Source organism: Callithrix jacchus, chromosome 5, assembly GCF_049354715.1.
Source record: "Callithrix jacchus isolate 240 chromosome 5, calJac240_pri, whole genome shotgun sequence".
NCBI lineage: Eukaryota > Metazoa > Chordata > Mammalia > Primates > Cebidae > Callithrix > Callithrix jacchus.
The window spans coordinates 144,539,847-144,552,957 of record NC_133506.1 but is presented as its reverse complement, the minus strand read 5'-3'; the positions used below and the strand labels follow the sequence as shown (position 1 = coordinate 144,552,957).

The 13,111-nt window shown below is 40.2% G+C and overlaps 1 protein-coding gene across 2 annotated transcripts in view; it reads right to left on the bottom strand.

The window, feature by feature from the left end:
• NUP58 (nucleoporin 58) overlaps positions 1-12,901 on the bottom strand; it is a 47,046-nt gene extending 34,145 nt beyond the window's left edge. For both annotated transcript variants that reach the window (XM_035302374.3, XM_002748931.6), the window contains exons 1-5: positions 12,665-12,901; positions 6,770-6,912; positions 5,301-5,336; positions 1,972-2,121; positions 1,214-1,351 (exon numbers count right to left, since the gene is read on the bottom strand). In XM_035302374.3, coding sequence (XP_035158265.2) covers positions 1,214-1,351; positions 1,972-2,121; positions 5,301-5,336; positions 6,770-6,912; positions 12,665-12,771 — 574 coding nt within the window. In that variant the 5' untranslated portion in view covers positions 12,772-12,901. The remainder of the gene's footprint in view (positions 1-1,213; positions 1,352-1,971; positions 2,122-5,300; positions 5,337-6,769; positions 6,913-12,664) is intronic.
• Between the last annotated feature and the right edge of the window lie 210 nt (positions 12,902-13,111).

Below are 13,111 nucleotides of genomic sequence, written 5' to 3'. Positions count from 1 at the left end.
GAACCGCATACTTTTAAAATAATCTAATGTCAATTTATAGGATTTGAATATAATACATATTAAATATAATTTCACACTCCCGAGTTCTTTTCACAAAACTTTAAAAAAGTATTAGAATTCATGTATTTATTTAAATCTTCCCTCACTGACAAAAGAAATAAAAAGGACTAGATTATGGTTAATCATAAGTCATTCATGTATACTTGTGAGTCAAGTAGCAAAATTTCAAGAACCTTGGGTTGATACATCTATATTTCTTTTCTTTTTTTTTTTTTTTGAGATGGAGTCCTCTCTTGTTGCCCAGGCTGGAGTGTGATGGCACGATCTCAGCTCACTGTGACCTCCACCTCCCGATTCAAGCAATTCTCCTGCCTCAGCCTCCTAAACAGCTGGGATTACAGGCATGCATCACCATGTCTGGCTAATTTTGTACTTTTAGTACAGATGGGGTTTTATCATGTTAGTCAGGCTGATCTTCAACTCCTGACTTCAGGTGATCCACCCGCCCTGACCTCCCAAAGTGCTGGGATTACAGGTGTGAGCCACCATGCCCAGCCTAATAAATCTGTATTTCTATAAGACCATGCATTCCTGAGCTGATACAACTGTTGTTCTTTTTAAACAAAATGTTATCTCTAGATCAGTTTACTGACTCCTTAAACAGGCTCTTCTTTGTTTCCTTATCTAGTCAATATTGAGAAAGACAAAAATGTGTTTTTGTCTAAAATATGGCGAATAGGCTGGGTGTTATGGCTACATCTGTAATTACAGTACTTTGGGAGGCCGAGGCAGGTCGTCATTTGAGGTCAGAAGTTTGAGACCAGCATGGCCAACACGGTGAAACCCCATCTCTACTAAAAACACAATAATTAGCCAGATGTGGTGGCACACACCTGTAAACCCAGCTACTCAGGAGTCTGAGGCAGGAGAATCTCTTGAACCCTGGAGGTGGAGGTTACAGTGAGCCAAGATCACGCCACTGCACTCCAGCCTGGGTGACAGAGCGAGACTCCATCTCAAAATATAAAAATACATATAAAATAAAATATGGCTACTACATCCAATTATGTATGAAAACCATCATTTTATAATTTAGTTTTCATATTCAAAGGGAAATTGCAGATTAAACAGAAAAAGTCATGTGCTCAAAGGGCCAAAATAATAATAAGTACATTTAAATTTACTATTCTGGAGAATAAATGCCATCAATTACCTGATGTTGCTGTGTTTGTGCTCTGGAAAAGTGAACCTCCCAAACCGGCTAAGGCTCCCCCTAAAGAGAGGCCTGTTGACGCAGTTGTAGTTGTGGCTGTTGTCCCACCCAAATTATTTAGGGTAAATCCTGTGGAAGCTTTAAAAAGAGATAGTAAACTTTCAAAAGGCAATATTATTTACCAGCAGCATAGAAAAATACAAATACAATGTTTTAAAAACTAATTTCCATGATAAAATTGGCTTTTTGGAAGAACTACTTGCTAAAGATAAAATTATATACTTAAGAATAAAGAGAAACAGTAGCTTTAAAGCAAAAACCAATGACAGAAATAAGGGCTCTGAGGAATATTAGAATGGTACCAGGTAACTGATTCTTGACAGCAATATTGTTTTCAACCCAGACCACCACTGTCACCTTCACATTAAATAAATCATAAGACAGGCAAGATTTATGCCAAATCTGTCTTTTCCTGACATGATATAGCTCCTTGAAAACAAAGTAACTATTAACAGCTTTACATTTTACCTCTCTGGCCCTCTCCCCTGCTTTGTTCTCTAAATAGGGACTATCTCCCAAGATAGCCTCTCCTGCTCTAATGCTCAAAGCTCACTTTTCTTCTTTATAAATCAATAATTTCTGTAGTCAAAATTCTAAATGATTAAATTAATGTTTAGTAAAGGTGGCTATCTATGTTCTCTAATCAGATAACATCAAAATTTAACCATTAAATGCAATGGTTTTTCATTCTGCCTCACCTGCTGGAGTTGATGTCAGAGCAGACGAAAGAGTGAGACCGCTAGCTGAGGTAGAAGTAATAGGTAGAGCAAATGGTGTGGCAGATGCTGCAGGTTTATTGAATCCTAAACTGAAGCCTGTTGTAGGGGCAGATGTAGTGGCTGGTGTTCCTATTTAAATAAATAAATAAATAAATAAACAAACAAACAAACAAACAAACAAACAAACAAACAAAATCCTTTACCTGTAAGTCTTCTATTATACTGGTTTCAATAAAAATCCCTAAAAGTCTGTGATACTACCTTTTGCCAATAGAAGAAGGGTGTACTCGTGAGAGAAAATAAAAGTTGAGACTAAATCATGGTGAACACGGAAAAGATGGCTCTTTGAGTTAAGAAAAACAAAAGAATGGTCAGGTATGGTGGCTCACACCTAAAATCTCAGCACTTTGGGAGGCCAAGTGAGGCAGATCTCTTGAGGTCAGGAGTTTGAGACCAGCCCGGCCAAAAATCCTGCCTCTACTAAAAATACAAAAATTAGCTGGGTGTGGCAGTGCACACCTGTATCCCCAGCTACTCAACAGGCTGAAGCATGAGAGTCGCTTAAACTTGGGAGGCGGAGGTTGCAGTGCGCCAAAATTGCGCCACTGAACCTGGGCAACAAAGTGAGACTCCATCTTACAAAAAAAAAAAAAAAGAAAAGAAAATCCAATTGATGCAATATATCAATTTTAATTCCACCCCTAGATTTACCTGCTAATGCAGCATTTATCCTCCTCCTTTCCTTTACTCTCAGCAGAAAAATGGTCCCTCCTCTCTAATCCTCTATCAAGAGCCATTCTCTATTCCTTTCTTCTGGCCCGTGTCTCTGTCAGCCCCCAGCTGTCCCCCTTTTCCTTTTTAGTCCTTTTTTTGTACCTCTCTTTCCTCTGTTCATGTCTTAAATGACACTTTCTACAGTTCCATTCCTACTTCCTTACTTCCCCAGTGACTCATCTACTTTAATCATTTCAACTACAGGTACATAAATCTAAATTGACATCCACCTACGTCCCTACTGGCTAGTCCTATCTTGATGTCCCTTTGGATTCCTATATATCTCACCAGAAAAATTTTTTGCTAAATCCCCAACCTTGGTCAGTTCAAGCCAGAAACCAGTCATCCTTGACATCTCTTCCTTCTCCTATATTCCATTACTCACAAATTCTGCTGATTCTACTTGAGGAATATCCTGTATTCCAAGCATCCTTAAAATCCCTAGCTTAGGCCATCTCTCTCTTAAGAACTACTATAACAGCATTTATTTCTCTGGTATCAGTCTCTTCCAACCTCTAATCTATTCTTGAAATTATCTCAGTTACCTTAAAAAAAGGGGGGGACCAGGTACGATGGCTCACACCTGTAGCCCCAGCATTTTGGGAGGCTGTGGCAGGCAGATCACCTGAGATCAGGAGTTCTAGACCAGCCCGACCAACATGGAGAAACCCTGTCTCTACTAAAAATGCAAAATTAGCCAGGCGTGGTGGTGCATGCCTGTAATCCCAGCTCCTCAGGAGGCTGAGGCAGGAGAATCACTTGAACCGGGAAGGAGGCTGCCATGAAATCAAGCTGTTGCACTCCAGCCTGGGCAACAAGAGCGAAACTCCGTCTCAACAAAACCAAAGCAAATATCCTAGTGATTCTGCCCAATTTAAAGTTCCTATTATATTCTAGATTGTCAAAATACAGTCTAAAGGCATGACATACATCTCCCTTTCCTATCCGATCCCAAACTGCTCCTCAAATCTCAGCTCTGCCCACCACTTCTACCTCTGATTTCTAAGCTCCGAAACAAAATATTTCATATTTCTCTGAACGCTTTTATGATTTGGCCTCTACACTTGCCACTCCTCTGTCTGAAATGCTTCTTGCCCATAAAGTAAACCCTACTGTTTTCTTCCTCTGCCTTCCATGGTGCCTCTCCTACATCTTTTAGGACTTTTATCAGATTATGTTAATATACCTGCCTATCCCTTTCACCTCACAACAGACTGACTGCCTTGCTTCAACCCTTAGCAGTTCCCAAGGTCGTTATCAAGGACCATCCTCACTACCAGCGCCACAAGATAATATTCAATGTTCGAGGCATTATGTACATACACAAGGCCACATGGTTAGAAGTAGTAACTGTTCAAACAATATTAAATGAAGAAATGTATGAATGACCTGCATTGACTTATCCTGAAATCACTGAGAGAAGCCAGAAACTAGGCTTCTGGATTGCCCTGACCACAACTGGAAGTTCCTGCCAGAGTACAGTGCCTTGAAATAATGTACTGGTTACAACCTCAGAAAACAAGACTCAGACATGGTGGCTCACGCCTGTAATCCCAGCACTTTGGGAGGCCAAGGAGAGCAGGTGGCTTGAGGCTGGGAGCTCATGACCAGCCTAGGCAACATAGTGAGAACTTGTCTCCACAAAAAATAAAAATAAAAATAAAAAAATTAGCCAAATGTTGTGGTATATGCCTGTAGTCCTAGCTACTTGGGAACCTCAAGTAGCTAGGACTACTTGAGCCCAAGAGTTTGAGGTTGCAGAGGGCTGTGATGATGCCACTGCACTCCAGCCTGGACAACAGAAGAACTTGTCTGAGGAAAAGAAAAAGAAAACAAGAAGATTCACTTGCTCGTCTTTGTAGCCAATTCAGTCCAAAATATTGGTGATAAACAGATGTGTTGTGTTTCTCTTAACAACAGGTGTAGCAACCGAATGAAAAAGTTTGCCAATCCTTAACTGAAAATTCAATTTAAGAGCTTCTGAATGTTCTTTTATTTCCTTTCCCTTTCTTTTCACATTATTTACTGACATCCAGATTGAAAGCTGGCTGAAACCCTAGTTATTCACATTCCCTTCAGTGTAACAATACAGAAGGTAATATGTGTTTGGATATTAGTTCAACATCCTGTATTTTATAGATAACTAAAAGCCCCCAAATATTACCTAAGGTCTCACAACTATTTTAGAGGAACAAACCATGGCTTAATTCCAACATTTCTGGCTTAAAGTTTGTTTTTTTCACTAAATGTAGTCAAATGACTAAAAAAGTAATATGAAATAAATTTCCACATTAAAAAAAAATTTCTGCATTTAAAATACTTTTCTGAATTATAAAAGTACTCTATTGTCATTCCTTTTTTTCATGACTCAAATACTGCAAGGTTCTCTGATAAGTCACTATCTGTGATATACACACTTTCTTCTATACCCCAGCTCTTTAAGATATTAGAAGAAAGAAGAGTAGAAAGATCATTCAATTTGTTAAAATTATTAGAAAACCACAGAGCTGGGATCTTTCCTCAAAAATTCTTACCCAGAGTTAATCCTGTAGTTATCGTTGTTGCTATTCCTGGGGACAAAAAGAGAAATAAAATTTATTCATCAATTAAGATGACATTCTTTTAGTTTACCTGTCACAAGGGAAAGACTTAAAATCACCTTCAGGGATTAACAACACTTCTAATTAGAAAAATACATATCTTAGTATCTGTCACCATAAACACAAATCAAGCATTTTTCCCATAACACTGGTTTTCATATTACTAGCTGTATATAATTTGATTAAGGAAAAAAATGTATAAAATGCAAGTAACTACTGCTCATAACAAAATTAAGCAAGACCAAAAAGAGCAACTCCAAGCAAAATGCTACACTGAGCTGTCTCAAGTAGCTCACTGATCAATCTGCTCATATTTATCTCTGTAGTTACTCCATTTTCTAGATGTGGCTGTGAAATGTGATGCACTCATAGCAGGAAGATCAATGCAAAAAGTAGTAAGAAAGACCAAGAGGCTCTGAGGGTAGAAAACAAAGGGTAAATAAGAAGCAAACTTTTTAAATGGTCAGCTCCAGTGAAACATTATTTTTCCAGCTGTAAGCATTAAAAACAAAAATTTTCTATTGTTTTTGAAACCTTCAAGTCCTTTACCTATTGCCCTTTTCCCACTTATTGCTTTAAAAATACAAAAATGTAAAACATCTCTTAGGAATGTAAATTATAGACCAGGCATGATAACTCAGGCCTGCAACAACAGCACTCTGAGAGGCCAAGGAAGGAGGATCTCTTGACCCCAGAAGTTTACCAGGAGGAGAACCCTTCCCTACAAAAGGAAAAAAAAAAGAAAGAAAAGAAATTAGCCAGGCGTGGTGGTGCATGCCTGTGGCCCCATCTACTCAGAAGGCTGAGGTGGGAGGGTCACTTGGGCCCAAGAGGTTGCAAGGCTACAGTGAGCCATGACCATGCCAATGCACTCCAGCCAGGACAACAGAGCGAGACCATGTCTCGTAAATTACGTTACAGCAAGAATGCTGACTCTCTCATGTATGTTAATGTTCCAAATTGATAAAGCTGGCTTAAACAACAATCTCCACTAAGGAAAAACACTGCATTATATAATCTAAAAATTTATATTACTTTAATTCATTATATTTAAGGAAAGAGATCTTCCAGGCAGAGCTCACAGTGAACTGAGATCGAGCCACTGTACTCCAACCTGGGCAACAAAGTAAGACTCCACCTCAAAAAAGAGAGAGAGAGAGAAAGAGAGAGAGAGGGGTCTGCCACAATTCAGTGAGAAAAACAGAAAAGGAACAGATGACAGTCTATGATTGCGCCTATCACTGGCTCTTGATTCCAATTCCTTATATTTCTTTTCATCTTAGCGTTTACCGTTTTTTAAGATATACTACCAGTGATGATCCTTGTAAAGGGAGATATAGGACAGAATTTAGGAAAGAATATCCCAAGCCTACTCTCTACCAGTGTGATCAGATCCTCCTCACCTGTGTTTGTTCCTCCTAGAGTGAACCCAGTAGCAGGTTTAGATCCAAAGAGCCCGGTTCCAAAACCACTTGAAGGAGCAGATGTAGTTGTTGGAGTTGCAGTACTTCCAAGAGTTCCAAAATTGAGCCCCACAGAAGGGTTGCTTATTTGAAAAAACAGAAACAAAACAAAAACCACAGGCACAAAAGGAAGTCTACTAGAGCCAATATTTACTTATGAAAAATAAAAATTACCTCTTCAAGATAATTTCATTCATGTAACATATCTAATACATTGTCATAGGACCCAAAAACAACAATAAATTTACCTTCAACCCACCAAGTTTAAGGAAGAACGGGTAGTTTCTGTTCTTCCTTAAAAATGAACCCACATGTAAAAGTCTTAAAAAATATAGTACCAGATTTCAAGAAAAGCAGTCTATAGCAATAAGGATTTCAGAACTCAAGGTAATCATAAGTAGAGATCACAATTATTCTTTCACCAATTTTTGAAACCTAGCATATTTTTAAATGGCCATAGGTATTCTAAGTTGTCTTCACTACCTCTCTGTTGCTACATTACCACATTCATGGAGCAATATGAGGTTGGGGAGAGCATATAGTTAGGTATCTTACCACCAAAAAAAGCAAAACAGAAAAACTAGTGGGGACATTTCCTGGCAAAAGTTAAACACAAAGCAAAATCATACTGTCTCGGGATTATGTGTTCAGTAGCAGAAAATCTTCAGAGAGTGTTAAAAAGCTTAAGAAAAGAACAGCTGATAAAAACAAGTGAATGTGAACAAAGTTCACAACTTTTCAACTGCTCTCATTAAGACTCAAAAGTTCAGATTTGCTATCTAAAGGTGGGAAGACAAATTGTGAAAATAAGTAAAAAATTTTGACAAGTTGACACTTCAAGAATTATGTAGAAGAGTTAAGGGAGCATAGCATAATGGGGAATCCTCTTTATCCTACATATTTACAGTTATTACTTCCCTGACTGTCCTTCCATAAAGAATAATCATGAGAGAACCCAATATCATTTTCAAAGTCTCAAAAACCCTGGAACGTTTCAATGAAAGAGGAAATGTAAGAGGAACCCAGTAGTGTGGCTGGGTTCCAGTACCAATTCCCCCATGTTCTGGTATTTGGATGCCATTCCTTAACCTTTCTGAACCTCTATTTCCTCATTTGCAAAATGGAAATTAATAGTACCCGCTTAGCAGAATTTTTTAAATATTAATATTAAATTAATTAATAAAAGGGTTAAGGAACTGCACAGGGTGAATTAACTTCAGTAAATGTTGTTATGACTGTTATCGTTAGGGATACTTATAAATTCAACTAAACATATTATGTACAAGGCGTTATGCCAGGAATAGCGAGGGAGCAGAAAGATGACTAAACCCTTACTTAAGGAACACGCCATTTACTGGGGGATAAACAACACAAATAACTGTACTCCAAGCCATAAGAGTTCTCCAAGTTACTTGGGTCTGGGGGTCTTCAATTTCATAATCAGCCCGAAAAGCCACTCAGGTTTTTGCAAACACTGGGGGACAAGGGAGAAGGAAATATTCAAGCAGTAGAAATGTACACCTTCAGTAAGTTTATAATTACTATTAGGCAGATTATAATCAAGTACCAAATGATAGCAAAGAGATACTGCAGAAGTTTGAGGCAGAGCTAATCACTGAGATAAGAATGGAGACAGAGGAGCTTATTAAGGGATAGAACTTGAGATGGGCCATCCATACTGAGTAGGTAAAAGGAGAGGAAGTACTTAGTTTACCACTGATCTTTAAAATATGTTTGTGTGCACCAGAGAATTCGAAGTCGAGGCAGAAGGTAGAGCAGGGCTGCAAGATCTCACCAACAATTAAAACAGATCTTGGCCAAGCTGAGTGGTTCATGCCTGTAATCCCAGCACTTTGGGAGGCTGAGGTGGGCAGACTGCTTGAGCCCAGGAGCTTGAGACCAGCCTGGGCAACATGATGAAACTGTCTCTATGGAAAAAAACTAGAAAATACCCCGAAAAACAAAAATTAGCCAGGCGTGCTGCTACATGCCTGTAATCTCAGCTACTCAGGAAGCTGAGATGTAAGGATCACTTTAGCCCACAAGGTGGAGGTTGTAGTGAGCTGAGATTGCGCCACAGCATTCCAGCCTGGGAGACAAAGAGAGGTCCTGTCTTAAAAAAAAAAACCAAAAAACAAAAAAACCCACAGATCTTTAAACATTTACTCTGAAATTATAAGGTATTTTTAAGAACATATTGCTACATTCAAAACTAAGTGAGATATCACACATACAAAAACCTAAGTGAGCACTACAAGCAAAAGAATACAGTATGTAATGGCTATATCCAGACAACATAGGTAGGACAACCATAAAAGAGGCATATATGCCAAAAACATTTAGCTTAGCTGGTGGTAGTCTGATTGCATTGTTATTTTGAAACTGTTCTGTGTACAATGTGGAATAGAATAAATGGCTATCTGGGGGATATTAAAACACTATTGGCAAATTTTGAAGACATATAATTAGGAAAATGGTTATTAAGCTTTCCTTATTCCCAAACAAATCAGTGATCTCATTTTTTTAAAATTGCTATTTTGGAAATATACAAAAGATGAAAAGTAAACATTTGTATTTTTACACCATGAATTAAAATCTAAAATTTCTTGACAACAGGCAGGGCATGGTGGCTGAGGTGGGGGGTCACCTGAGGTCGGGAGTTCCAGACCAGCCTGGCCAACATGGTAAAACTCCTGTCTCTACTAAACTTACACACCCCAAAAAAATTAGCTGGGTGTGGTGGCGTGCCTATAATCCCAGCTATTCGGGAGGCTAAGGTAGGAGAATCACTTGAACCCAGGAGGCAGAGGTTGCAGTGAGCACCACTGCACTCCAGGCAGGCTAGGTAACAAGAGTGAGACTGTCTCAAAAAAAAAACAATAATAATTGTATACATGTATAATTTCTTGACAACATAACTTGAAGATATTATGAAGTAATAATGGAAGTTGAAAATAACTTCATAACTTGAATATATTATGAAAAAATAATGGAAGTTGAAAATACTGCCAAAGAAACATATCAAAATGAAATCTTATTCTACCACAGAAGCAAAAGAGAAATTTACTAAATTCAAGAAAAACAAAAGCTACCCTAGACTTGACCAATTACCTCCTCAAACCAGTGTTATCTGCCAGGGACTTTATAGGATGTGCTGTAGAAAAGCCAGCTTGACTCCATCACATCAGGAATGTTATTTTAACTTGCCCAGCTGGCCCTAATGCAGACTTCATAGCTAACATAATAGCTAACATTTATTGAGCACTTAGCAAGTGCCAGACTTGATATTAAGTATTTAAATGCTTCATCTCACTCAGCAACTCAGGAAATATATTACACTCCTTTTCCAGATGTGAGAACTCCTCTAAAATGACTGACCTCAAGAGATCTAATCATCAGGTGGCACTGGGGGCTGTCAGGCCTCCCAACCAGCACTCTTAACAAATTTACGTCAGACTGTCTCCTCTTTAATTTATCCAAGCCTCTCCAAAGCTTGGGTCATTTTCTTCTAGCTTATTACTAGTAACTCATTTGCTCAGTCATTCAAATTGTTATTAAAGCCCCTTTTCTATGCCAGGCACTGTTCTTGGGACTGAGGATGAGGTGGTAAATAAGACTCTGACCCTGCCTGCAGGCAGCTTCTAGTCAGTGAGAGACATAGATATTAATTATTCTTGTGCTGGGATCTAACAAGTTAACATTAAATATAAAGAACTGATTACAATTGTGATTAGCACTGTAAGAGTACTAATGAGAATGGAAACCTCCCCTAGACTGACAGGTCAGTAAAGGCCTCTCTGGGGAAGAAATCATTTGACAGTCGCAAAAGATAAGTAGGCATAAGAACTAGGCATATGGCGTAGAAGGAAGGGGTTGGCAAAGCCCACTTGAGGAAAAGAGAAAATGCCATGTTGCTAGGGCAAGGTTTCTCATACTAAGATCAGGACCATGAGAGAAGTATAAAAATTAATTCATCAAGTTCTAAGAAACATTAAAAAAAAAAAAAAAAAAAGAAAGAGAATAGAAAATATCAAAGTGCATCCAATGAAGTAAGGTAAGTGTCCCCCTCTGAAACTTTGTTTCAGTTATTTATTTGTCTGCAGGTACTGGTGTACTGGGTAGTAATATAGTTGTCTGTTTTTAAGAGTGAGTCTGGATAACTGAAATAAAAAGACCGGCTCCAGATGAGTCCCCAGAGGTTCCAGCAGAAGTGTACTTTGCAGACTATGGTAAGTTTGTTGTTGTTGTTGTTGTTGTTTTAACTTCATTCTAAGGATAGTGGGAAGTGATTACAGGGGGAGCAATTTGTCTTTTAATTATTCTGGCTACAATGTGGCAAAATGGATTGAAGACGTTGATAGGAGTAGCTGTCATCTAACACAAGACAGCTGGTTAAACATCTGAAAAGAATCAGAAGTATTTTCATAAGAATGTAAGGATCAAGAGAGCAAGACTCTCATGTTACTACGTAAAACTGAGCCTTGCACATGAGAATCTGTCCAATAAATATTTGTTCCAAGAATGACAATAGCTGAGCAGGGTGATGGAACTGGAAATAAAGACAAATGGAAATGGCAGAAGTAAAAAATTATTAGGATTTGATGTTGAGCGAGTAGAGTAAGAATAACGGAGGAATGGATGAAAACTCTCAAATGTCTGACTTGACTGTGTAGTCTGTGATTCCTCCTCTTTTTTTTTTTGAGACGGAGTTTCGTTCTCGTTGCCCAGGCTGGAGTGAAATGGTGCAATCTCCGCTCGACGCAGCGTCCGCCTCCCAGGTTCAAGCGATTCTCCTGCCTCAGCCTCCCCGCCCCATGTTGGTCAAGCTGGTCTCAACTCCTGACCTCAGGTGATCCGCTAACCTTGGCCTCCCAAAATACTGGGATTCCAGGCGTGAGCCACCTGAGCCACCCGGGGCAGCCTCCTCCCTCTTTAAACTGCAGGTCACGCTGAGGTTTTTGCCTTTTAAATCTACAGCCACATCTTTTAAGCTTCAGGAGATATTTTGTTGACAGTGTGCACACTTAACTTTATGAACCCCCCCACCTTTATCTTGAAAAAAATTGAGTTTTAAAGCTTAAATCTCTCATTAAAATGATGTCTCACCATTTTGTCTCTTTCTGGACAGTTACATTTTTGTCGCCACCTCAACAAATGGGTTGCACAAAAACGAGAAACATGCTACCTACATTTTGTAATTTAAGTGAAAGACAATGTTGAGTTATTAGGATACAACATTCTTTAGTCCAATATACTAAACTGCACATATTGCACAAAATCACCAATAAACACTGTAAAAAGGTGTTTTTGGTTTTTGTAAATGATAACAGATAAGGTCCCACGTGGCACAAAAGCTTGAAAGGCTGGTTATAAATAACTGCAAAGTTATTAAAACACCGTAATATCCAAAACCGCAAATGCTGCAATGAAATCGGAATTATCTATTACAAAACCCCACAATATGCTACAATTTCATTCATTCATTCAATGTTCATTCCATGCTTAAGACTGATGCCTCGCTAAAGCTCCGGGGTAGAGCCCCGGGCCTCTCCACCCAGCCAAGACCCCTCTAGGTCCAAACGATGCCTGAACTTTACATGGATTCCGGAAACCTCACAGCACAGAACCCATCCCGCCCTCTACCTCACCAGGCCGCGCTGGGCCCTGGCACCGCGGCGAGCGAGAGGCCTACGACGCCGGCGGCTAGATAAGTGTTACTCTCCAGCCCCACCGGGAAGGAAGCCAGCGGGAAGAGAGAGGATGGGGACGCCAGGAAGCTTCGAGGGGTCGGGGGAAAGGGAGATCCGGCCCAGGAAGGCGAGAAAGTGCGGTTACCTAGACGCTCCCGTCCCAAAAGAGAAACCGCCGCCTGTGCCGGTCCCGCCGGGGGCCACGGTAGTGGAGCCCAAAGTCCCGGACCCGAAGGAGAACCCCGTGGACATGTCTGCTCGGAGCTCGACGCCGTCAGCAAGATGAAAGGGGTCTGGGACACTTCTCTCGTCTCAAAGCCGAGGCGGGCCGGGCTGCATCTCTCTCGCCCGGCACCGACCTGGCGGGAACTTCAGCCCCAATGGTTGCGAAGGCGAGGCTGAGTGGGTGGAGCAACCACGCAAAAGCAGGGCGACGCTCGCCGCGTTCCCGTAGCCCGCCGGAAGTGAGCCCGCCGCGCAGGGAGTCCTGGGACAAAGGTAGGCGTAGGCGAGCTGCGCAAGGCACCCCGGGACCCGGCGGGATCGGCGCACAGCCTAATCTCTTAAAGGAGCAGGCTCTCAGAGTTTAAAA